Below are 26,213 nucleotides of genomic sequence, written 5' to 3'. Positions count from 1 at the left end.
AAAAGAAAAGAGTATCCCCTTTCAAAGGTCCATCAATTAAAAGAAAAAGAAAAACCAGAACCAATCAGGAAGAAGTGTGGGAAAGCTATGCCACAAATACTGCTATTCCTCCAGATTGCGATATACATTACAGTTCCTTTTTGAACTCTTACAACACCTAGGATGCATATCTCAGCTTATGACACAATACCATATTTAAGTAAAGAGAAAATACCATATAAAATTAAATGCCTCTGAGCACGTGTTAAATATATGAAATATAACAAGTTGCACAAGTCCAACATCTGACTTTTTTTCCCATACATGGCACACCATACATGCAGCATCAGAGGAGTGATGGGGAACAACACACATAGCAAGCCTACCTCTTATTAAGGAGCTAACGCCCAATCTAGTCACAAAGATATTGTCCAACTCCTCACTTCCTGTGAACAGCTCAGCCACTACATACAAATCAGCCCGCAGTTTTCTTGCTGTGTCCAGCATATACTGCAAAAAGCACAGCCAAGGAAGACACAGAAAAGGGAAAGGCAGAACAGAAAAAAAGAAAGAATACAAAGCTAGGCACGGATTGGGCAGCAAGGTAATTCCATGCAGCATACACAAAATGGAAAGCCAAAACATGAAGAAACCAAACAAGTTCAATTATGCAAAAGTAACCAAAAAGCCAATTAGGAATAGAAAGATAATAGATAGAGGAATTAAAAGAAAAAGAACAAAAGAGGTTTGAATTTGCAAAGGGCAGAGATATAAAAATAAACAAACCAAACCAAAGTTAGTTTCACATTAAAAACTTTGAACCACATATAGCAATCCTAAATAAAACTTTCAGGCATCTATACCTCTAATAAGACTGGTAATTCCCAAGCGGTTGACAAAGACATTGTCAATGTGCTCACTGCCCGTGAAGAGTTCAGCTATCACATAAAGATTCGGTCTGACTGACCTGGCTGCTGCTAGCATTTCCTATAGATGATAAACTTTTTAATGATCTTCATTAAAAACAAACCCTTGAAACCTAAGCATATACCATAACATGATGTATGGTAACCAAACATAGTTGAGTTCTTAAAAAAAAAATTGTTCAAGAAAACAAAAATTTCGATAAATGAGTAGTACTTATTGTAAAAGTTAGACCCTGATTGTGTGCTTTAAACAATTACAGGCAGTCCCCGACTTATGCGGATCCGACTTATGTTGGATCTGCAGTTACGAACGCGGCTTTTCTCGCCCCGGAAGACATGGACTGCGGGACCTCGTGGTCCCGCCACCCGTGTACTTCGGGGCGAGAAAAGCTGCTCCGCGTCTCCCTGGTCTGCTTTGCAAAGCCACGGGGGAAGCCGGCGGTGGGACAGCCCAGGCGCGCCTGGGCTGTCCCGCAGCCCCAGCCCCTCCGCGGCTTTGCAGACCAGGGAGATGGGGAGCAAAACCTCGGAGCACGCCAGCAGTGGGACAGCGCAGCGCGCCTGGACTGTCCCGCTGTCCACGTGCTCTGCGGCTTCGCTCCGTGTCTCCCAGGTCAGCAGACCAGCGAGACGGAGCAAAGCCGTGGAGGACTTGGGCGTCCCCACCCCCCGTCTCCCTGGTCTGCTGGGGGGTGTGCAGCTAGTGCCCCCCCCAGCAGACCAGGCTTTTCTTGCCTACCCCTGGGGTAGAGCAGCTGGGGGCTGCCGGGTTGGTCCCGCAGCGCCGCTCCGGACCAACCTGGCAGCACCCCAGCTGCTCTGCCCCAGGAGTCCTGATTCAGCCACTGCTGGTCAGTTTCAGCAGCGGCTGAATCAGGACGCCTGAGGCAGAGCAGCTGGGGTGCTGCTGGGTTGGTCCAGTAGCGCCCAGGAGCCACGCTACTGGAGCAACCCAGCAGCACCCCAGCTGCTCTGCCCCAGGCGTCCCCAAGTCAGCCGCTGCTGAAACTGACCAGCGGCTGACTACAGGAAGCCCGAGGCAGAGTTGCTCTGCCCCAGGCTTCCTGGAATCAGCTGCTGATCAGTTTCAGCAGCAGCTGACTTGGGGACGCCTGGGTTTCTTAAGTTGAATCTGTATGTAAGTCAGAACTGGCACCCAGATTCAGCTGCAGTTGAAACTGATCAGTTTCAGCGGTGGCTGATGCCAGTTCCGACTTACATACAGATTCAACTTAAGAACAAACCTACAGTCCCTATCTTGTACGTAACCTGGGGACTGCCTGTACAAGATCTGGTATGGTTTTGATAAAGATCTCCTGAATAATATTAACATACACACAAGAATCTTGGTCAAACTTCTTCAAAATTTGAGGATTTTTTTTTTGCTTGTTTTTGTCAATACTTTAAACTCAATTGCATGAACAAACAGGAAAGATACATAAATTAAAGGTGAAAAAGTTGCATTTAGTCCTTGGCGCCTTCAAAGACCAAAAGCAGAAAAAATTAGACTTCATATTACTAAGGCCCAGCCTACAGCTAGAAACTGTACTGAATCAAAATAATTTCTAACTGATTTAAAAGTGTGCAACACCTGTTTGTGAACATGATAAAATCAGATTAAGAGGGCTATTAGTTTAGTTTTATTTATTAAGAAAGCACATTTAGATCTAAGCAAGTCTCACAAAGGCAGCTCCACTGATGGGGGGTGGTGAAACAAAAGAGGCAGCTGTCCCAGGGCCAGGCAATTTCAAAGGGCCTCGGGCTGCTAGCTACCACTGCAAGAGTGGCAGTAGAGTCCTGGGACCTTTAAATGACTACCAGAGCCCCAGGTGGCACAGGCTGGGCAGCACTGAAGGGCTGGCTGGGGGAAGCTAGCCCCGGCCTTGCCCTTCTAGGATCCTGGGAATTCTATCAGCAGTCCTGCAGAAAGGGATTGCATCCATTTAACTAAATTGATTTAGAAACTAATTCTGTTATGTGATGGTGGAGTATATGTGGGTGTGTGGAAAAGTCTTAAGGTAAAAAGGGGGGGGGGGGGCGCGAAATGAAGCAGAACCCTGAAAAATAACCCTTTTGAACTATATTATTGTGGGTTATACTTTACCAATTGTGGAAGGCTACGATGAAACTGTTTAGGTCAGCAACAAGAATTTACATTACAGGAAGCACTAGTATGTTCAATAATACAGCAACTATGAAAAGCTGCTGAAAACCAATTCATTGTCAGTTGCAACCACTGTTACTGGTGATCTTGATGGAAAATGAAATTTGTGACAAACAGTACTGGACCTAGTATATCCATGTTTACTGAAGAGAAATATGCAAAAAACAAACAAACAAAAAAACCTCATCAGTTTTGCTGCCATTTCAGCTACACCAGAATTAGGCCTGGTTTACGTGAGAAAATTAAGTTTGGTGTAATGTTTCTCAAGGGTGTGAAAACAGCACCACTCAGTGATGTGAATTTAACTCAACCTAAGTCCCTGACTAGATAACACTAGATTGCTGGACGAATTCTCCTGTTGACCTAGCTACTGCCCTTTGGATGTGGATTACCTACACTGATGGAAGAATCCCTCCAGTGGGTGTAAGGCAGTGTCTACAAAGAAGTACTACAATGATGCAAATGTGCCACTGTACCATTTTAAGAGTAGACATTTAGACTAGGGTTTCATGAGCATGCCCTCTTATGAGCAGTTCAGTTAAACCTGCTAAGAACAGAAATTCAAATGGCAATAACAGCAGGTATAGCTGCAAGAGCCATATGTGCACTATGGCTCCCAGGGAGCCAAAAATAGGTTTAAATGAATCAATATTTTGTTTCCCAAAGTACTGAAAAAAAATCTTATAAATCTACAGTTAGTTTCAATCCTGCTTTGATAGAGTCATCAGAAAAATCAATGCTTTCTAAATATTCTTCAACTAGACTTAAGCTGGAAACGAAATATATCTTGGGGAACTACTGAGAGAGTTATTCACACTAAGCTTGATCAGACAGAAGCTTTGGAAAAATATTTTCCATAGTAATTAACAAAGTCATTAGATGCAAAATATTAATTCAGAAAAGATGACACCAGTTGTTGCAATGAGTTACAAATGAGTAGCCTATATTGTTTAAGAATGATTTTCTCGTGAGGAGAAGGCACTCAACAGAAAGTAGGGGGAAAAAAAAAACAGATTTAACATTCAAGGAATTTAATACTACATCTAGAACAGTATTCTCTGACAAATGTTCTGACAAGTGATCCAGCGGGTACACCTCTACAACACCTGAATCCAAATAGTACAACAACCACAGTGAAGACAATAAAGCACAGACTTCAGCACAGATAGTTCAAGCCTGGCATGGGTCCTAGATATGCACTCAGCCCACTAGTCTGTTGTGAATCCCATGCTGGCCTTCACTGCTATTATCAGCATTACCTGGATTCAAGCTACCTCAAATAAACTAAACTAATCTACGAGGATTTTTAATGAAAGCCTGCATATGTCTGCATTGCCATTTGCTATGTAAATCTTTATTACACATACAAAAACAACTTTACGATAAAAATGCTAGTTCCTTCCACACCTCAGCTACATGAAGAGGGGTTGAATGGCAGTTGTCAAGACGCACTCCATGGAAATATTTGGCAGTAATTTCAGTGTATTTTTTCATATGTGCCCATAGGTAAGGGCAGTCTTCTGGTTTATTTCCATAGCGCAGTTTGACGCTGTCTCCCCAGCAAATAAGTTCTCTTCTTAGGTAAACATTTGAACCTGTAAAGAAAAGAAATTAACTTAGCTGCAATACATTACTGATAGCAAGGGAACCTGACATATTGGCTATGTCTTGACTGACATGATTTTCTGCAAATGCTTTCAACACAAAAATTTTTCCCGTTAAAAGCATTTGCGGAAAAGAGCATCTAGATTGGCACGGACGCTTTTCCGCAAAAGTACTTTTTGCGGAAAAGCGACCGTGCCAATCTAGACGCAGTTTTGCGCAAGAAAGCCCCGATTGCCATTTTCTCCATCGGGGCTTTTTTGCACAAATCTGTTTTCAGCTGTCTACACTGAACCTTTTGCGCAAAAGCATTTCCGGAAAAGGGCTTTTGCCCGAAAGGGAGCAGCATAATATTTGCGCAAGCAGCACTCATTTCAGACAGTAGAAAGTCAGTGCTTTTGTGCAAAATCAAGCGGCCAGTGTAGACAGCTGGCAAGGTTTTCTGCAAAAGCAGCTGCTTTTGTGGAAAAACTTGCCAGTCTAGACGCAGCCATTGAGTTTATTGTTAAATAAAAATAAAAAAAGGAGTATTAAAACAAGATTTTAACTATACCATATCAATTCTCAAATTATATAATGTATGCTAAATCACATCTTCCCATGTAACATTACACTAAAGGTGCACTTGAAGTCTATACGAATATTAATATAGTTCTATAAACAAACCAATTTGTATTTTAAATTTCAAATAAGAAACAGTGGTACATTGAACGGAATAAAATAAAACAGTGCCCTGTGCATTAAAATGTATAGCATTGCAAATTCCATGAAAGATCTCTTTCTCGACAATCTTTTCCATATTTTCAGTTCAGTAAAACAGTAAATCATATACTTGACAGCAAATGCTGACAACAGACAGGTTCAAAGTGTATATAAACTGTGCGTAATATAAACTGCCTTAATTTTAAAATGTAATCTATTTTAATTCAGTTTCTATTCCTACTAAATCTAGAGCTACATTTTGAAGAAGCACCTAAGACACTGAGATGGCTTTGAAAATTATATCCTAGTCTGTTTCATTCCCTTATTTCTGTATTTTACATGTGATCAGTCTAAATTTTAAAAATCACGATTTATCTGTAAATTATACTCTAATCCACTGTACCACAAAATATGAAATTTACTGTTTTTACAGCTCTTGAAGATTATTAAAAATATTTTGTTAGAATCAGATTAGGAAAAAGGTATTTATGACCTATTGAAGACATCTAAGAACCTACTTTGATTTTCAGCATTATCTGGGAAGCCAGTTGGGTAATTGCTTACAATCACGCATAAGGAACACTTTGTTCATGAAATGCAGAGTTCTAATGGTCTGATTACTTTTATTCCACAATGAGCTCTTCTTATTCTGTTTTACTCAGTGCAGTTAAAAATGCTGATTTATGAAACATAAGGAGAACTTTCTGTACTCATCTGAGAAAATAATCCTGCATTACTTCATACATCTCCTGCTAGTTTTGTGATTTTTCCTTGTTGTAAATCCTTCCCCTCCAAATTTGTAAGCCTTGTCAAGTTGTGAACAATTGTTAAGTTCTATCATGCAAAAAGGAGAGCAATGACACACTGGCAGCCTGCTCCAGTTACCCTTACATCACCACACACTGCTTCATCAATGGAAGTATGCAAGACATAGGGGGGTAATGAACCCTTCAAGAAAAATAGATTAATGGAGAATATAAAGTATTGTCATATATTGAGACACAGGTCCAGCACCCTAGGGACCTGACTGGTCCTGGATGAGGCCTTTTCCCCCAGACTAGGGGAAGTCATTTCTGGCTCCCTGGTTCCTGCCAGCTACACCCAGCCTTGCACAAGGCTCCTGCCCCCCTATATCCCTGGCAGCTTCACAATTCCCCGTGCAGCCAGGTGGGCCATGCACCAGGACCCCGTGACACTCTTCCCTCCACAGCACACCGGGACGCCCACTGCCTGCAATGTGCTGGGACACTCATCCTGGAATATCCATGTTGCTGGATCAGAGAATCCTGCTTTATAGAGGTGCAACCTGTACAAGTATCTTCAAACAAATTGAGTGACATCCTAGCACCCGCGAATTCAATGGATAGATTTCTAATTGGGCCAAGATTTTACCCATTTAGTGAAAATTAGACATCAGGGGACAACTGCACTAGCCAAATACATGTATATTTGCCAAAAGAAAAGGACAGCCAATTAAAGGATGAGTAAAAAAAAAAAAAACTTCTGCACTGGGCCAACATGTATTAATCTTCAATAATGCCTTATTTTAAAGAGAATATGTAGAGGAAAAAAAGGAAGTCAATTATTTTGCAACAATTAAAAACCATATACTGAATGTACTTATTGGCAGAGCTCTGACAGGCACTTCTGTAAATTTATGAGGGCGAACAGCTGCTGTGATGCTATCCATTAGCACCAGTTTAACCATTAGCAACTGAATTGGAATTAAAATTTCACTACACTAGACAAAACTACTGCTCTGAGAGTTCACCAAATAAATTTTCAGATCACCTGCATCCTTTAAAGGGGGGGAGGGAGTGGAAGAAATAAAGAGACAGATACGCGCGTGTGTATAAAGAGATACACACACACACGAGCAGTGAGGGGAGGGAGGGGAGTACCTAAAAGGCAAAACTGAGGAGCTGACCCTCAAAGTTTGGATGTATTCAAGCTATTAGAGAACACTGTCAGAATAAAAAAAAAAATCTGGTGAAAATATTCTTTGGTTCTCCTAACTCAAATGTCAGGAAATATTTGTTTAACAAATTGCATTCCTTCACAGAGAGAATGAGCATAGACAATTTCATTTAAAGAGTGATTTCAGAACATCATAACCGTAACAAAAGCCCACTCCCGCCTATTCAGAAAACAAAGTGTTTTGAAGCTTAAATTTTAGGAGGTATAGTGCTTGCTATACACATGGTAAGACAACAGTAAACAGCACTCAGAAAATGAAAAGACTCTCTAAATCAGTGGTCACCAACCAGCAGATTGTGATCTACTGGTAGATCTGGGAACTGCTGATTGGTGATCCTAACAGGGTTGGCTGGGAGGCTATCCAGTGCCGGCACTTCAGCTGCCCCTCTCAGCACAGCCATGCTGCTCCTGACCTCTGCCTTGGAGCTGTCCTCCAGTCCAAGGAGCCTCCTGCTTGCTGTGCAGGGCATGGGAAAAAGAGGAGGTAGTGTGCTATGTTAGGGTACCCCTTCCCCCCCGCACCCCATCTCCACCGAGCAGGGGGGCAGGGATGGAAAGTTTGCTGGCTGTTTTTGGGAGTGGTGCAGGGGCTAGGTAGGAGTAAGCTTGTCTTAGCCCCACTGCACCACCACCCAGAAGTCACCTGTGGTAAGCAGTGCCCAGCTGGAGCCTGCATTCTGAACCCCAGCCCCAGTCCTGAACCCCTCCTGCACTCCAAATCCCTGCCCTAGCCCCAAGTTCCCCTGCACCCAAACTCCCTCCCAGAGCTTGCACCTTGCACCCCTCCTGCACCTCAAATCCCTGCCCCAGGCTCAGCTCAGAACCCCTTCCCACACTCCAAATCCCTTAGCCCAAGATCAGTGTCTGCACCTCCTCCCTCGAACCCCAACCCTCAACCTAATAAAAGTGAGTGAGGATGGGGGAGGAAGGGAGAATGGAGCAAGCGGGGTGAGGCAAGGGTATTTATATTTGAGGTCGACCTTGGATTGCACTTAAAATCAAAAAGAGATCTTGTGCTTAAAAGATTGGAGTTCACTGCTCTAAATCCTGAAGTAGTTGTAGCATTGCTAACATGCTGAATAGGAATACAAATGCTATATGCACTGGCACAAGTTTCAATTAAAATTTGGAACTACGTTGAGATAAAGCAAAAAAAGACCCCAAAATGCCCTATTTATTAAGCGATTTGAAGTTCAGTTCACAAACCTGGTTCAGCAAAGTTTCTCAGAGGATCATCTCCCATTACCCAACCATTATGAGCCAAGAAATGACAAGCTTTATCAGGCTGATGCATCAGAGGTTCTTCCTCTTCCAAAGTCATTTCTTTATATGGGTAAGTAAAATATCTAGAGATTGTATAAATACAAAGTAAAATGCACTTAAAAAATTAAGACTTAAATATTTTAAAGACAACTGAAATACCGCCTGCCTTATATCAACCAATAAATTGCACAAAACTACTTTGTTGCTAAGAGATAAATGAAGGGCTGTTTTCTGTTTTGCAAAGTACAGTAAAACTCCGGTGGTCCGGCATCCAATGGTCCAGTACGCCTGATGGTCCGGCACCAACTGCAACCCGGAAGTGCTCCAGCAGCTGCTTCAAGTTGTTAGAGTAATTGATTAACTGCGGCTGGATCCACAGCCGACACGCAGTTAATGTAATTTTCCTCTCTACTGCCGGGGGGGGGGGGGGGGGGGGGGAGGGTGTGCCAAAGCAGCCACATTCAGGACGTTCTGGTCAGTTACAGTCACTCCGGCTGGATTCACAGCCAACATGCAGTTAATGTAACTTTCCTCTCTACTGCCGGGGGGGGGGGGGGGGGGGGAGGGGGGGGGGCAGGGGAAGGTAGAGGTCGGTGGGGTGGGGGTGTGCGGATATATACACTGCTGATATATATACAGTCTGTTAATTATTCACTTAAACACTAAAAAATGCGAATTTTAACAAACCCCAGAAACTTAAATCTGTAACTTTATTTTGTCATGCTGCACAATTACTCATCATCCGATGAAACCAGTGCTGCTTCATCCCTGTTATCATCCCCCTCTTCAATATCCTCCTCTGCTTCTATGGGAGTGTCAACAACAGTAGGCTCTGGTGGTGGTGGTGGTGAAGAAAAAGGCTGAACTGGGTGTCGGCTGTGGATCCAGCCGGAGTGACTGTAACTGACCAGAATGTCCTGAATGCGGCTGCCTGCCTGTCATCGCCTCTCCTCTTCTGCCTCCCTGCAGCAGGAGGGAGGGTTTGGCACACCCCCGCCCCCTCCCCCGCTTCCCCTCCGACGAGACCCACCCCTGCCAGAGTACCTCCTGATAGTCCGGCATTTCTGATAATCCGGCACCACCTGGATCCCAAGGGTGCCGGATTATCACAAGTCTACTGTAGCTGGATAACTCCTAAATGCCTAACTCCCTTTTGAAAATTAGATTAGACCTCTAAATCAGTTAGGATATGTCTACACAGAAACAGTTTGAAATAACAAGCATTATTTTGAAATAACTTAGTCCATGTCTACATAGCAGGCAGATATTTTGAAATAATGTCAAAATACAGTCAAAGTGGAGGACTTTTTACTCCAACTCTTGTAACCCTCATTGTACGAGGAGTAAGGGAAATCAAAGGAAGAGTGCTTAATTTCAAAATAAGTGCTGTGTAGATACTCTCAATTTTGAAATAAGCTATTTCTAAATAAGCTACGCAACTGACGTAGCTCAGTTTGTGTAGCTTATTTCAAATTAAGCCCTGCCGTGCAGATGCACCCTTAAGAGACTGCACTGCTTCCAAACTAGTACAAATATTCTATCAGCACCACATCCAGTTTCTTTCAGGCTGCACCCCCCAAATCTGGCAAAGCTGTATTGTGCAGCTTAAGTAGCAAGGGCAGCAAGGTGCAATTACCCCTGATTCCCTAGATGAGCACTATAGCAACACCATAACAAATCCCCTGGATTTCAATGAAATCTAAACCCCATACCGTGTTCTGTACAGCCACCTGATGTCCCCCCCTCCTTTTTTTTTTTTTAAAAGAGATTTTTGAATGAAAGCCTAACAAGAAGTTCAGCCATTACAACAAAGCGTTATCAGTGATTAGTTTAACTAAGTTACCATTTTTTCCATCTGTGTGATCAGAGGAGAAAGATGGGGAAAGTGATGCAAAGGCTTACATTGTAGCTCAGAATGTGAACTATGGGGCTGCACAATCTCAGTTTCAAAACAAAAGATTTTAGTCTTAAAATTAGAATAATCTAATTTTAGCTAATCACTGTAAGGAAGCATCCCATGTTGTTGTAGTAAAAAGGTGAGTTTAATACAGAAGTTTATTTTTATTGGATTTTACATTTGCCTCAAAGATTATGTCTCTTCCATAGGCTTACGTGCAACTTGCACAAAAAATTTACCAGAGAAACACTAATCCTCATTGAGCTAAAACTGAAGTTCAAGTTAAACGAGTAAGTTTTGCATAGTTTGGTTTCTAAGAAACATGGCCTGATTCTTCTCTTCTTACAGAGTTATTGCTCCATTGACTTAAAGGGAGTTACTCCTAACTTATAACAGTGTAAAGGCTCATTCTTGCAAAGATGCTCAGCAAGACTGCTCAAAGTCATGACAGTGATGAATGCTTTGCAGGGCCTAGCCTTTACAGACCATCAGAGTCAGGCCCATATCATCTGTAACATCAAATCTAGATGTTTTAGTCAAGCTAAGAAAGTAGAACATTTTAAAAATTGCTTTTTGAGCGAAGACAAAAGACAATACCTGGTGAGTAAAGGGTATTTTCTACTAACAGGACCCTGTTTAGGACCATGGTCAGCCAGTCTCTCATAAGCCACAGTCTCCACAACACAAGTAACTGCCTGGAAGTACATTAAATGTTATTTCAATAAAAGTATAAAATTATGGTTTATAATAGAAAGAAAGAAAGATTTCAAAATTTAAATGCAGCATTAAAAAAGACCTGCTCTTGATGGTAGTTAATTTGCCGGAACTGCTCAGCATTTAATTCTTCAATTTTCTTTTGAAACCAGTTACAGCATTCTTCTATTGCAGCTGGTCCATTACTATACAACAGAAAAACAGCACTTAAAAACTGTAAGTTCAGCTCTCACTATACACCTGTTTAAAGTTCCTAAATTTTAAACATACCTTTGATTATAAAAGGTAACTCAAATATTGATGAATGAAAATTCTAATTCCTTACCCCACCTAGAGGATCTCATCATACTAGATTTTTCAATTGAAAGTTAACATTCAGTTTTTCTTGTACAAACCCAATATTACAGTTACCTATGTGGTATGAAGGTTGCCAATGCAATATTCATGTCCACAGTACAGCCAAGTCGTTTATATTCGGGATCCTGAATTATTTGAAGATGTTGGTTTGGATCAGATTGAGTTTTCCTGTTACCTGAAGAAAAATAAAATTAACCAAAATGTGGTAGAGTAGAAGTTTAAAATGCGCACACTAAAACTTAAAACAAACAAAAAAAACAAAAAACACACATAGAGAGACAGGTTTTGCTGTTCCAGTTTACCTAGAAACTGAAATACAGATAACTAGGGGAGGAAAAAAAAGCTCTACTGAAGTTGACTGCAAAAATACTCATTGACTTCAACCAGGTCATAATTTCAGCTAAGCTCTTAGACAAAGCAGTCTTTATTTTTTGTAAGTCATTTAAAGTAATTTTGACTATAATTGTCAAAACTGAGAGTGTTCAAGTTGGTATGTATCTGAGCATGCATTTAAACAGCAAACCAACAACAGAAAGCCTCTTCTCCCCAAAACATGTATGTATAACAGATATACTTTTACCTTTAATCAGAAGGTTTTTAAATTGCTGCACAGCTTTGGTAACATCTACTTGGAAAAATTCCCATAATTTTATCTTGGGAAAAATATCTTCCCAAATTATTTTACGAATACACTGTAAAAAAAAAGAGAGTTACTTTTACACAAGTCCTAAAAAGCTATTAAAAATAAATACTTCAGGGCAGGGACTGTGTGTCTTAGTACAGGTTGCACCTATTTTAACTAGGATTCTTCGGTTTGGCAACATCCACAGATGTATTTCGATGAGAGAGCCCTGGGGCCAGAGGGCCAGCAGCTGGGAGCCTGGCAGGGTTGGGAACCCAGCAGGGCTGGTGGTAGGGGGGCCGGAGCTGCATGTGGCCATGGCAACCCCTCATGGACAGCCTGGCCGGGGCTGCAGCAGCCTAGCATCAGAGCTGGGGCTCTGGTAATGGGTCTGCGGCAGCCCAACTAGGAGTGGGGCCAGAGCAGGGCAACTGACTGTCAGCAGGAAGCCCATTTGGGAAGGAATGAGCTGGTGGCAGGGCGGGCTGAGGGGCTGTGGCAAGGGACCTTTCCTGGTCCAGCAAATTCCCTACTTTCAGTTCCATCAGGTCTCAAGGGAGCTGGACCAGAAAGGTCCAACCTGTATATGTTTGAGAAACATCTAGCACAGTTTAGGCACTACCACAATATAAATAAACATTTCTTCATATAGTTACATTGTTTATTATTACTACAAAGTACAATGCTGTGTTTCTCATTTACTTACGTTCAGGTGATGGTCATTTTCAATTGATGGAGGTAGCCCCTTATCTCTGTATTTCCCTTCAGCCACACTACAGCTTAAATACCAGAAAGCCCGGTCTAAGATCCAGGCTGGTTTCAGGTGGGGAGAATTTACAAGATTATAACCACATTCTGGATGCACCTTAATCCATTCACTGTTAGCAGCTTAGTAATAAGAGAAAAAACAATAATTAAACAAGCTGAATTATTTCACTCTTTTATACAAACATCTTATGACCAAAACTTTAGGATAGCACAGGAGGTAAAAATCAGTTTAGTTTCCAACAGAAGATTTGGTTTCAGTCTTTACAGAATCAGACCACATGAAAACTTACATTCCACTAACATCTTTGGTATGACTAAAAAGTCAATAGACAAAAACAGATATTCTAGTATAGCAGAAACTATTTTACTTTTTTTTTCGTGCAAAAAAACCAAACACAAGAGATTCCTTGCTTCTGGTACATGCTGAATGACAGTGCAATACAGATCCCTTCACACAGTAGTGTTCTGTGGCAGAAATCAAGGAGCCCTTATCATAGAACTAAGATGCAACCCACTGCTATATATACACGGGGCCATGCTTGTAGTAATAGTGGGTATCCACAAAAAATGTGAAAGATAAGTCATGGGTGGGAGGAGGGGAGAAAATGAGGAAGAGAGGAAAAGAAAGCATCTAACTTTCATTGCTCTTTCCTTATAGAAAAGCCCTAGGCAGAGTTTCATAGAAAATTATCATTTTCATGGGATCTTTTGAACTAGTCTATGTAATTTAGTAGGAGAACTATAATGATTATAGAATGGTTCAACAACCAAACGAAACAAAGATCATGATTAAATGCTCCCCAACACAGCCCTGTAGAAATTTCATATAATTTTTACATTGCCTTAGAAAAGAGTCATGGAAGGCTGAAGTAAAGGAAATGTGGTCCCTAACTCAAAGAAGAAAGGGTTTGTGTCCATTACTATCCACAAGTCATTTCTAACATTGATAGAATTTATTAATCAGCCTATGCTGGTTGTGGTTCCATTGAAATGCAACAGACTGCAATACTTATTCTGTGAGGGCTTTTTTTTTTTTTAAAACCAAATTGTGTGTTATTTTTGTTTGCTGATCACCCCATAGTATTTATAATTCTCTCTTGTTTGAAGCGACCTCTACTGTTACATTTCATTATCATTTAGAATTTGGCATTGACTGTTTGACCTTTATAAACCTGGAACCCTGCCATCCACAACTAAAGGCAGCCAGCGCATCTGAAAGTAACAAAGCAACATTACCTCGGGCCTTTAAAAGCTTCACTTGTAAATATCTTATATGGGATCTTATTCACATACATATGTTGCCTGAGACTTCTGTACAAAAATACTTTTTTCTTTAAAAAGCAAAGTTATCCTATTCTGAATAGATGAACAAAAAAATGACAGACATCGGGAAATTAAAAAAAAAAAGACGTGTCCTTTGGTGTCAGAAATTGGTGATTCTTGCCAAAAAGATAAGGCAGCAAAATGACATAACTTTTCACTTGATTCTGAGAAATCACCTTCTAGCCTTCAGACACGAGATGAAAAAAAGTGTATAATAATTTTGATAAAAGTAATTGCTTTGAAGATAATTCTCTGAACTGGAATTTAGTGAAACTTCTAGAGAAACACTAGACAGCATTATTCTTGACAAACTATTCTTGTTTTGTTGAATGTAACAAATGGGGAAAACATGCATGATTAGAAAAATTTGTAGTTTTCAGAAAATATATTCATAATAAGCTTCATTTAAAAAAGCTGGGGGGGAGGGGGGAGTTTACTTGCCAATATACAATATTGTCTTTGAGTGTGCAGCCAGATGCAAACAATAGCACTCACACTTTTCCCTTTTTATCTCAAATAACTGTGGACTCTAATGGTTAGTTTGATTTACCACAAGCATTTAAATGCTACTGAAAACTGATTAAAATACTTCTGTTTGTAGGAAAATGGGAGACATTTTCCTCAATTGTACAGCACATAGATCAGGCCTGGGCAAAACACCCTCTGCAGGCCAGATTCAGTCCGCCAAGCCACCAGATCAAGCCTGTGGAAGCAGGTGGGGAAATCTCAGGAAGACTCCTCTGCTTGTCCTGCCCCCACTGTGGTTACATTCTCATCTGGTGGGGGAGAAGGGGGGAGGGGAGGGGAGAGGGGAGTGACATAGGCCACAATCCTGAAAACACAGAATCAGGGCCCAAGTTTTTAATTTATATTTTTAAAAAGCTTAGAGACAAAAATACCAGACTAGGCCAGGAGTGTGTTGCATGCCAAGACAGTCAGTTCAAAGGAAATAAACTGAAAGTTTTATTTGCTTTACACAGAGCTGAATTTTAAAGAAATGATTGTGACACTAACATGTTTAACCATTTTATTGCTGTTCTTATCAGACACTGAATTGAGAATGCTGCCTAAAACTAAACCTGTTTTTATCTGACTATACAAACAGCCAAATTTACTAGCAAAATATTTTGGATTAGTCAGATAAATAAGACACTTCCCAGAAGAGGAATTTAAGAGGTTCAAACTCCAACTGAAATCTTCTTCACCAATTAGTATAAAAAGAGTACTACTACCAGTGTTGCCTCTAAACTGCATGGCAGCACAGCTGATTAATCACCTGTGAAGCTCCACGAAGTCAGAGACTGGGGGCTCCTTGTACACAGCTGACTGACAGGGCAGCGCTCACTGATCACCTGCGCAGCTTAGAGGAAACACTGACGACTACCACCACCATTAGTTTATCAGCAGGGGAAAAAAAAAAGAAAAAAAAAAAGACACGAAACCTTTAAAATACATATATAACTAACCAAGCAATTTTTCTTCATGAACTGTCCTCACTTACTCTTATTGGCCTCCCGCTCGTACACTGCTTGCTGTTATGACTTGTATTTTACATCCAAACATGTGAACATAACAAAAACAGCTGTTCAGGTTGGACCTCCTTGACCCAGCATCCTCAAGACCTGAGTGGTCCTCAAGGAGGGATTTTGCCAGATAAGGGGAGGTCATTACTTCCCCCACCCACTGGCCCCCCAGCTGGGCTCTGCTCCTTGCCTGGCCTCCCCACTTGTGACCAGCTATGCATGGCAGCGCATGGTCCTGCCGCTGGGGCACTCAGCCTTATGGTGGCAAACCACTGCCCCACCACCAGTACTCCCAGCCACGCCAGCTCCACGGCAGTAGCACCAGCCTCGCCAGCCCACAGTCCCATTACCAAGATTCCCACCCCTCTCTTCCCCACAGCAGACTGCTGTTCAGCTGCAGTTCCCAACCAGCCAGCCTACCGAGGCAGCACTGGCCCCATTAGCCCTGCTGCGGCAGCCCCGTGGTCCCACCACCAGGGCTCCTGGTCTCATTAAAGCAGTCTGCTGCCCCGCCGGATCCCACTGGTGTTCTGGCTCCCCTCCCACGGGGTCAGCCGGACTTCCAGCTACTGGCCTCCCTGCAGCCAGCCTGGCTTGGTTCCCAGCCCTCACAGAGCTCCTGCCTTTGGTCCTCCACTGGGGTGGGTCTCTCCGGTCTAGCAACATCCAGAACGCCTGCCAGACCATGGATGTTGCCAGACCAGGGAGTCCCGGCTGAGACACATTCAACCTGTACTGGGTCAGACCAAAGGTCCATCTAGCCCAGTGATTCATCCCATTGCCCATTCCTAACTTCTGTGTTCAAGTGAAAATATCTTACTCTTGTGATTAAGTTTGCAGGCTTCAGCCCTTCCATTTTACAGCCATTGGAGCAGGGGCCATCTATTATTTAGCTATAAAATGCCATACACAACACTAATGGTGCTGTAGAACTATTACATATTGACCTATAATTTAGATATCAAACCCACTGCCAAAAAAAAAAAAAATTAAAAAAAATTAGAGTTGGTACTAGGGATGCACATGACTTTTGGAGACAGGCACAGAAGTGGGAAGGCAAGAGTTTTCATTCATACATTGTAGAAATGCAGTCATGAGATCTGAGAGAATGTATATGATTAATTTATCTTACTCCTTTAAATGATCATCTTATTCCTAACCTATTTGTGTTAAGAGAAATCAATAAAACCTTGCTCAATGAATCAAAGAAATGGTTTTTAAAAGCTTCTTTGATGTTTAAGAAAATAGCACTTCAACACCAGAGAGCATCAGAAATTCCAAAAATAGAGCACTGCAGTGAGCTACAAACAACAGCTTCATCGAGTAGGTTATAAAGAAACCGGAAGACTGAGACGATAGTATCTATTTTTGCACTAATGTATGAAAGAGACTCGTACAAAATTGATCCTTTTATTTATGTCAAAAACATATTCCTAGAACATCTCTTCTTCTGAAAGCATGATACAGATCTGTTCCATGCATTCTCTCTGCCTCAGACCCAATCACCCTACTTCTGTTTTCCTTCCTTCCTCCTATCCTAAAATTAATGTGGTGTTTTTTTAGACCAGGAGTGAGGAACCTAAGGCCCAGGGGCCAGATGCAGCCCCCAGTTTGTCCGGATAAAGGCCCCCAAGGCTTGGAGCTCCCTCCCAGCACTGGGGAGCCTGAGCTGGCACTCCAGCCCACCTCCCTCTGCGCGCCATTCTCCCCATGGGACTGGAACACACAAAATCTACTAGCCTGGCCCCCCGAGGCTCTGGTATGAGAGGGGAATGTGAGGAGTGTCTTTCTGCTTCTCATTCAAGGGCCATGTCAGTGAGAGGTAGGGATGTTCAATAGTCAATTAACCTCATGAATTCTTATCAATTAGTCGACTATTGTATATTATCCGGAGGGCAAGGCCAACAGCCAGTGCACTAAGGTCTCACTCCCAAGGAGCCCCCTGCCACTGTACGCTGCTGCCTCTGTATCAGAGGCAGCAGCATGGGATACCCAGCAGGAGCTGGTCTGCAGGGGAGCCAGTTTAAAAACCGGCTCCCATCGTAGACTGGCTTCCTGTTACCCCGTGCTGCTGCCTTTGGTAGAGAGGCAGCAGCGCGGGACGGCAGCAGCTTCTGACCGGGGAGGGTCTGAGCTCCCAGACCCAGTATGAGCTGGGACTGAGCTGGGCTGCTTGCCTGCATAGCTCCTAATACACTTTAAATGCAGAGCCACAGCAGGGGTAGGTCCCAGACCCATCAAAAGCCAGGACTGAGCAAGGCTGATGGCCAGCCTGCTAAAAAATGTACTGGTGGATGAAAGGGGAGAAATGCATGTAGTCTATAGCATTAATCTATAAGCTGCTTCTTATTGATTAATCGACTACATGATTACATCCCTAGTGATGGGTTTTGTTTTTGTTTCTTGCTTGAGTGCAGACTCCAATTGAGTTTTATGTGGGTCAGTGGCCCCCATTCCAAAAAAGGTTCCCCTCCCCTTTTTTATACAGTGAAGAACATTACACTTGTTACAGTGTGATCCAGTGAATTTATACCTGAGCAATGCCATGCAGCATATATGAATACAGTATTATGAAAATATAGACAAGCATAAATATAGACAAGCATAATGGTGTTCTATAGAGATGTTTTAATCAGGATTTCCTTAGATTTTAAGTACTTATAAAAATTCTTATTTTGCCTTCTTAATAGACAGCTCTCCTTGACAGATACAAGATACAATGGATTTAGGAGACTCAAAAGGCAGATAAAGATGATTAAGTACCCTCAAAAACCTTTTAAAAGGTCTTTTCATGGGGAAAAATCATGAAACAGCGAATAAACAGATTAGCTCTGACACTGTTACTGAGCTGGCAACAAAAAGCATCAAGGTAGTATAGCAAAAAATCATACCAGTATGATTGTAGACTACATCTGTTATACAAAGCATATTCCATTCATTTTTCATTTTTTCCACTAGGTTTCCTACATCACTCCAAGTGCACTTTTTATTTGAGCTTGAAAAATCAGGATTTACTTCTAACTGATCAGCCAGAGAGTAGCATGATCTAGATAGTCCAAGTTTTTGCACTGGTGTAAAATGAATCATGTTGTAACCTACAAAAAAATTACAAGGAAACCATTGGTTAATACAAGAAAAAGATTACAATGAACATAAGATGAAATTCTATGATAAACTGTACCATCATAGTATGTACTGCCACCAAACTTTTCAAATAGCTAAAACAAGTTTTTTGGTAACATTTAAACCACGTTCTATCCTCATTTCCTCTGTATCTTTCCAATCTATGTGATACAAATTAAACAGCCTAAAAATTCAGATCACATTTTTAAAGGCCGTTCCCAAATAATTGTCCTTCAAAGAAAATATTATTTTCATAATCAGACTGATTTACTTTATTATGCATTTAACATGGATTCAGTTTCATAACTATTTATTTCATAACATACTGCAAACTAAAAAAAAAAAAGTAGAACTATGTAACATACTGGTAGAGCTTAAACAGTATACATTTAATATGTATCCCTTAAAAGTGATCTTTACAGAGTATGTAGTTATTACCTGATTCTTTTGCAACTTTAAGGCGATCTTCCCATTCCTCAAATGGTCCCAGACACTTAGCTAGGAATGTCTGGAGTGTAACACAATCCAAATGCAATACATGATTATCAACTCCAACACGCAAAATAGGGTCCACAACTATGTAACCTCCACCACTTTTCTCATTTCTAGAAAAAATGAGTCTATTAACTACTGGAAAAACAAATGCCCATTGCACCAGCCAGTTCTAACACCAGAAGCCAACCCACAATTTAGTATTTTAAAAATCATCTCATCTCAGCATGCTAAAGTACTGCAGAACAGGTCTTTCCAACTCAGAATCATTCCTACCATTTTCTGAATTTAAGGACTCATTTAAACTCAAACTTATTTAATGTTCTGCCTCTGAAATTTACAATGAGGTTTTTTTCTAGCGAACATACAAAAGACTTCAGTGCTGCAGCTGGATCCATGCAAGCAGTTCTTCAGGTCTATATGAAGCCCCATGGATATTAATGGGGCTTTGTGCAGATATGAAAATTAGTCTGCATAGACTGAATAGGATAGGATAGGGGTTAAAAATAGTGACTGAACCTAGAAGGTGCCATAATTCTTAAAAGTTTTAATTTAGCACCTTGAAGAACTGTGCCTAAGTCTTATTCTTGTATAACAACATGTTTAATTATTAAATAGTAAAAAAGGAAGAATGCAAGTTGTTATAAAATTTTAAAGATCATGTATAAGAACAACAGCCATTGTGTGGGTACTCTATTTTCTCTATTCAGCCATTTTATAGAATAAAAATGAGTATTCTTAAAGCATAACCATTAGAGGAAGTACAGGCAGTCCCCGAGTTACAGATCGACTGCTTAAACTGTGTCAGGACCTCAAAAAAATTACTGAAGTTAGAGATAAATGGATTTTGAACATAATGATTTCTAGCTCTGTTAGCCACTATGTCAGAACTAAGTGGAAAAAGCCCATGAAGATGTATAAGAAAGACAACTTTGATTTTAAATGTTTGAGCTCTCACAAACTTCCAAAACTAAATAGTTAATTATTTGTACCATTAGAATGCTGATGACTCAGACCGTGTAGGCATGAATTTTTTTGAGAGCGAGAGAATAAATTTGGTCTGAGTACTTCCCAAAACACTGCAGCCTGAAAAACCATCATGAATCCTTTGCAAGCAGTCCACCACAGAGGCCAATGATGACTGCACAGATATGGAAACTGAATTATTGTCTTATACCTCAGTTTCCCTTCTAGGACAAGACGGAGATACATAGAGTAATGAGGGTGAAGACTACAGCATTTCATATGTAAAAAGCTCCACTTACTCATGACAGAAATAATACTGGTACGACCCAGAAATTTGGAGATCCAGTTTACAATATTTATCGGAATCATCTTCTCTTCCTGTTGGGTTGTGCCAGGACAGTGCCCTGAACTTACGGCGATTGAATAATTCTCCAGAAGCTGGATAGTTAGTGTACACTGTAACATGCTTGCCTTGTAATGTTGGGCCCAGTCGGAACTGTAGTTCAAAACCTCAACAGAAAAGATGAAGTGTTTAAAAAAATTCGTATTTGTTAAAATTAAAGAATAATCTTATGGTTTATTAGTGAGAGTCACAATATGAAGACTTCAAGTTAATAGAGGGGTACCATAATTCTATACTGATGCACTGAGTGTACAGTTAAGAGAATGATTTAATTTTAATGGCATTTCTCATCAATAGAGAATTATGGTGTAATAATTATTTCTGCTTCTCTGCTAATGTTGCCATTAAAAATCAGAAATTAAGTATCCCTCTTCAGAGCACTCTATTTCTACACAAATACAATAAATTAACTAAAAAGTCTGAAAAATAGTTATTTATTGCTGTTTTAGAAGTATTTAAGGTAGGGATGTCAGCATGTAGTTGACTAACCGATAAGCCTAGGCTTATCGTATAATCTTGTCGACTACATGCATCTCTCCACCCCTTGACAGAGGCAGCAAGGCAGGGGAGGGAGAGCGGGAGTCGGTGCCCGTGAGGTGCTGGTTTTAAGCAGACTGTTCATGAGCACCTGATAAGAGACAGCAAGCCCAGTGGCGGCGGGGGGGGGGGGGGGAAGGGAGGCAGGCTGTAGCCGATATGCACGAGGAGCCGGCTTTCAAGCCAGCTCCCTGCATTTATCAGCTCAGCAGACTCACCTGTCCCTTCCTTGCTGCCTCCTACAGAGGCAGCAGGGGAGAGGGCAGGCAGAAGTCAGAGCTGTGGAGAGCCAGCTTAAGAGGTGGTTCCCCCCAGCACCAGCTCCGCGGTATGGCCTGTCTGCCCGCCCCCCCCCCCCCCCGGCCTCTATCATTGTCAGCAAGACAAGGGTAGGAGAGGCTGCTGGAAAGCAGCCTCTGTCCATGGTGAGCCTGAGCTCCCTGTGGACAAAGGATGCTCCGCATCACATGGAGAAGCCTCTGTCTGTGGGGAACTCAGACCCCCCACAAATAGGGGCTGCTGCCACCCCGTGCTACTGCCTCTGTGTCAGAGGCAGCAGCATAGGGCAGCAGGCAGGAGCTGGTCTGTGTGGGGAGCTGGTTTTCAAATTGGCTCCTCTTGCCACCCCACACTGCTGACTCTGTATTAGAAGTAGCAGTGCATAGTAGCAGGGAGGATCCCCGGGACTGGGGCTGTCAGCCAATCAAATACTCATGTAACCAATAAATAAGATTTCACGTGGTTACACAACTATTCAATTACATGATAGCAAACATCCTTAATTTAAGGTGACAGAAGTATTACTATTTAAACAGTCACCTCATTTTTAATAGATAAAATAGAGATGGTACACATCTATTTAAATAAATGTCAACTTATAACAAGAGTAAAACATGGGTTATATGTATCACACATACTGTTACTGCCACATGAAAAACAGAGTGGGGAGGGAAAAAGCTATATTTCTTTAGTCTGTTTATCTTTGTGCATTTAACAGCATTTTCTGTCTAGTCAGTTTCTCATATTTGTGTGAATCTTTCACACAGCAAGAGAGTAAAAAATATAAAACATAAGAGGAAACTAGGACTTTCAAACCACATACACTGGCATGAGAACTTGGGTATATGTATTACCTGAATTTTCATAATTAATTGTTTTTTAAAACGAGGTTCTGATTTGACACTCCTTTAAATTTAACTGAATTGGGAAGATAACTATTTGTGAAAAATGGAAGACCAAACTTGAAAATGAAAATGTTTTATAGACATGTTTACATTTCATGTAATATTCAAGTAAACAAATCCCAAATCCTTTACATTTTTTGAAAATATAAACCAAATTGAGGCCCCACACCTGCATTGTATTGCATGGACAGCTATATTTGCATACAGCCCCAATGACTTCCTTGGTATTCTGATGAGGTGCAGCAGCTCACCCACAAATTGTAAATTGCAAGATTTAAGCCTTCATACTCTAAAATAGAAACCTTTGCCCCTCAATTTATAATCTGATCCACTCAGGTGAACACATATAGAATTTCATTTAAACCAACAGATCCCAGAGCAAGTGAGTGCCTGAATGACTCAGATTGTGGTATCAGGGCCTCAAAAGCCTGATCTGTTCACATGAGTGCAATTAGACGGATGCTTAAGCACTTTCAAGGCAACTGCCATTATTGATCAAGGCCTCAATCCTCCAACTACACCCACACACAACCATAAACCCATGCCATGCCACAGTGACTTCACTGGACAGTCAGTTGCAGGATCAGGATTTTAGAATCCATGACTGTGTAGAAGCACACACTGTTATTTCTAAATAACATGCGTTATTTTGAAATAAGCGTGCAGTGTAGACATAGCCTATAAGAGAAAGTTTAAAACGTATGCTGTAACATGTAAAAATGTTAAAAACAGTTAAATCATACCATCCTCATTAAATAAAAAAGTTGCTCAACAAATGGAATTGTGCCAGAATGACCAAATATCAAATTTCAGCTATCCAAGTACATTTAAATAGCCCATGCCAGTGAAGTTTACAGTATCTGTTACTTACCTTGTCATCCACTAAACATAAAAAGTAAGGATGAAAGAAAACCCTCCCAAGCATATAATAGCACAAAGACTTAACAGTTTCAGAATCTGGGTGCCTATCAACTAGCTAATTTGGTTGCAAAAATTGTATACAAAAATTACTCTTAGCAAGTTCAGGCAATTTCTCCTCACCATAATCTTGACTGAGTCAGCTAAAATTAGATCAAGCCACTGGGTTATATGCCTTTGATATTTTATCCCCTATAGTAACAGCACTGATACCAGGAATACTTTCCCTAAATTAGCTATGCTCTCCCTCCACTAGCTATCAGTTTAGGCAATTTGAAGTGTGTGGTTTTCCAATCTTCAGCAGCCCCCATGCAAGCTTATATAGCTTTAAGAAAAGTTAATAGGCTGATCAGAATTGACTCTGCACTTTTTTTTAAAAATTAAGAATAAAAAAGTCTGGTAAATTCAAATATTAATCATTCAGCAAATTGTGACTTCTAGTTTTTGAGAAGGGCCAAAAAAAGTCATGCTTTTCTGAAATATTTTGAAAATAAGTTCATAAATCAACCATTATTGGACAATATTTTTAAATCTTCTGGGTGAAAGATGAAACTTACACTGTTGCACCTTAAAGAAAACACCGTATGCAAGAAAGAATAAACATTTTCACCTTAACAGTTTATGGGCTGAATTTGCTGATCCAGATGATACTGGTCCAAATATGCCTTTCATTAACAGGCTGATGGATATACTTAAATATAAAAATGTTTCCAAGAGCTTACTAACAAGAGAAATAATTCTAAATTACAGAATTGCTTTAATCAATTTTGCGCACAAATTTAGCAGATCTTCAAGTCTTATCTGTGACCCTCCCCCCCCCAAAAAAATAGGACTACAGACATAAATAAACTTCATATTGATTAAGACATGGGATTAAGACATGGGACTAAATCATAATGATTCAGTGCTGCACACACAAAGTTAAATCACTAAGACTTACTTATAAATAGCACAAATAGGGACTGAACTAGAGATGAACACAGGAGTTGTATCATCCTACAGGTGCTGTCTTAAACTAGACTCATGTTTCATTGGAAACGTGATTCTGCCTTTTTTTTTTTTTTTTTTTAAGAAATACAATGTCTTTTTGGCCTCCAAGAGCTTTACCACCAGCACTGATCTACAATTGGAGCCTCTAACATGCTACTCCCCATAAACAACATACAAAGGACACGGTAGTAGCTGTGTTCAGCAATTACCCCGTCCGGGAGACGATGGGCTAGGCAGGGGTGTCCAAACTTTTTTCAAAGAGGACCAGATTTGATGAAGTGAACATGCGCGAGGGCCGACCATTTTGCCTGACATTCTTTGAACCATTAAAATTAAATGCAAATTAACTATTTTATGTAAAGTTTATTGCAAACAGCATACTTTTCATTTCGTCACATGGATGACAAATCTAAACAGGTGTTAAATCACTCTGCCTTTCATATCTGAAGGCCAGATGAAAAAAAAAAATCCAGGAAGCTGAAATATATGTCAGGAACATTGTAAAGTACATTACATATTATTGGTAATAAAGGTTGTCTGTCAACTTTTAAGTTCAAAAAATATGAACAGGAACATAACACCAAGTATACATGTTGTGTCCAAATATATTTATAACTGATTTAGACCAACTGACATTAACTGAGATTTTACAATGTATTCATCTCAATACATCTGGATTCGTTGGGGGCCATTAAAGATAGATATTTCCAAATTACCTGTGGGGCCGTATTAAACTGGAGCACGGGCCGCAATTGGCCCGCGGGCCGGACTTTGGACATGCCTGGGCTAGGGGCACACGACGGCTCACCACGAGCATTGCCGTGAAGGGATGGCTTCTTCCCCAAGAGCTGCCCGTCAGCTACTAGCGCGGGCAGCCCTCGGACCCGCCCCAGGGCAGCACTGACCTTGCTCCAGCCTGAAGAGGGTCTTCTCCAGCTTTTCCATGGCGTTGAGAAGCAAGACCCGGGTCTGCCTACTGGGGGCCATTTCTGCTGCCTGCGGACGTGACCTCTCTCAAGGGGAGACGCGGAACGTCGGGCGCACAGGAGCGGGCCCTACAACGACAAACAACCCCGAGGCCCCCCCCAGTCAACAGCCACCAAAGCAGGAAGCAGCCCCGGCCCCGCGGGCGCCTCGGCACTTACATCGCCGCGGGGAGAAGCGGGCGCTGGGGGCAAGTCCCGGCCGCGCTGCCAGGCAGGGGCAGGGGCTGCGCCTGTCACTCTCCCGGCACAATGTGCCCTCGGGCCGGGGCGCGCAGGGGGCGGGGAAGCGGCCTGGCAGCGCCTCCCCGGCCGGTATAAATAGCCGCCGGGCGCGGGGCTGCACTCACCGAAGGGCAGGGGGCGGCTCCTCCGCGCAGGCACGGTGGGGTCCCTCTGCGGGCCGGGCGGACACGGACGGGCAGCGGCGCACAGAGCCCAGGGCCTCCCGCCTCGCAGCAACTGCACTGGTTCCGCTGCGGCCAGACCCTGACAGGGCGGCGAGCTCCCGCGAGAAGAGCGGGCAGAGGGCGGGGGAGGGGGGGTTGCTGGCTGGATCCTCAGGACACAGCACGTGGAGGGATAATTTTAAAATGCGGTGCCCTTCTCTCCTCTCTTCAAAAATAAACCGTCGTGGCCGCACTCTCGCCGCCAGGGATGGAAATCGAGCCTGGCACGCCGGGGCCCCATCCACCTCCAGCTCAGTAGGCTGGAAAAAGCGACCCCCAGCCGCCGGTTTAAGCCTCTGTCCTGGATGGACCAGTCAGGGTCACCTAGTCCATAGGGCTGTGCTCTCCCCC

At 42.0% G+C, this 26,213-nt stretch overlaps 1 protein-coding gene across 4 annotated transcripts in view; it reads right to left on the bottom strand.

The window, feature by feature from the left end:
* AGL (amylo-alpha-1,6-glucosidase and 4-alpha-glucanotransferase) overlaps nt 1–25,920 on the bottom strand; it is a 68,286-nt gene extending 42,366 nt beyond the window's left edge. For 2 of the 4 annotated variants that reach the window (XM_075936601.1, XM_075936602.1), the window contains exons 1-13: nt 25,576–25,732; nt 25,336–25,485; nt 20,698–20,908; nt 19,379–19,545; nt 18,709–18,912; nt 12,910–13,091; nt 12,162–12,273; nt 11,636–11,756; nt 11,307–11,409; nt 11,108–11,205; nt 8,557–8,696; nt 4,477–4,664; nt 843–966 (exon numbers count right to left, since the gene is read on the bottom strand). In XM_075936601.1, the coding sequence (XP_075792716.1) occupies nt 843–966; nt 4,477–4,664; nt 8,557–8,696; nt 11,108–11,205; nt 11,307–11,409; nt 11,636–11,756; nt 12,162–12,273; nt 12,910–13,091; nt 18,709–18,912; nt 19,379–19,545; nt 20,698–20,908; nt 25,336–25,417 (1,732 nt within the window). In that variant the 5' untranslated portion in view covers nt 25,418–25,485; nt 25,576–25,732. Of the gene's footprint in view, nt 1–365; nt 490–842; nt 967–4,476; nt 4,665–8,556; nt 8,697–11,107; nt 11,206–11,306; nt 11,410–11,635; nt 11,757–12,161; nt 12,274–12,909; nt 13,092–18,708; nt 18,913–19,378; nt 19,546–20,697; nt 20,909–25,335; nt 25,486–25,575; nt 25,733–25,763 lie in introns of those variants that run through there. The other 2 variants (XM_014571907.3, XM_025182967.2) reach the window with 2 other exon arrangements.
* Between the last annotated feature and the right edge of the window lie 293 nt (nt 25,921–26,213).

The sequence above is a fragment of the Pelodiscus sinensis genome, chromosome 9 (genome assembly GCF_049634645.1).
Source record: "Pelodiscus sinensis isolate JC-2024 chromosome 9, ASM4963464v1, whole genome shotgun sequence".
NCBI classification, from domain to species: Eukaryota; Metazoa; Chordata; order Testudines; family Trionychidae; genus Pelodiscus; species Pelodiscus sinensis.
Note: the sequence above shows the minus strand (reverse complement) of the source record. Positions and strands in the feature narration are given on the sequence as shown.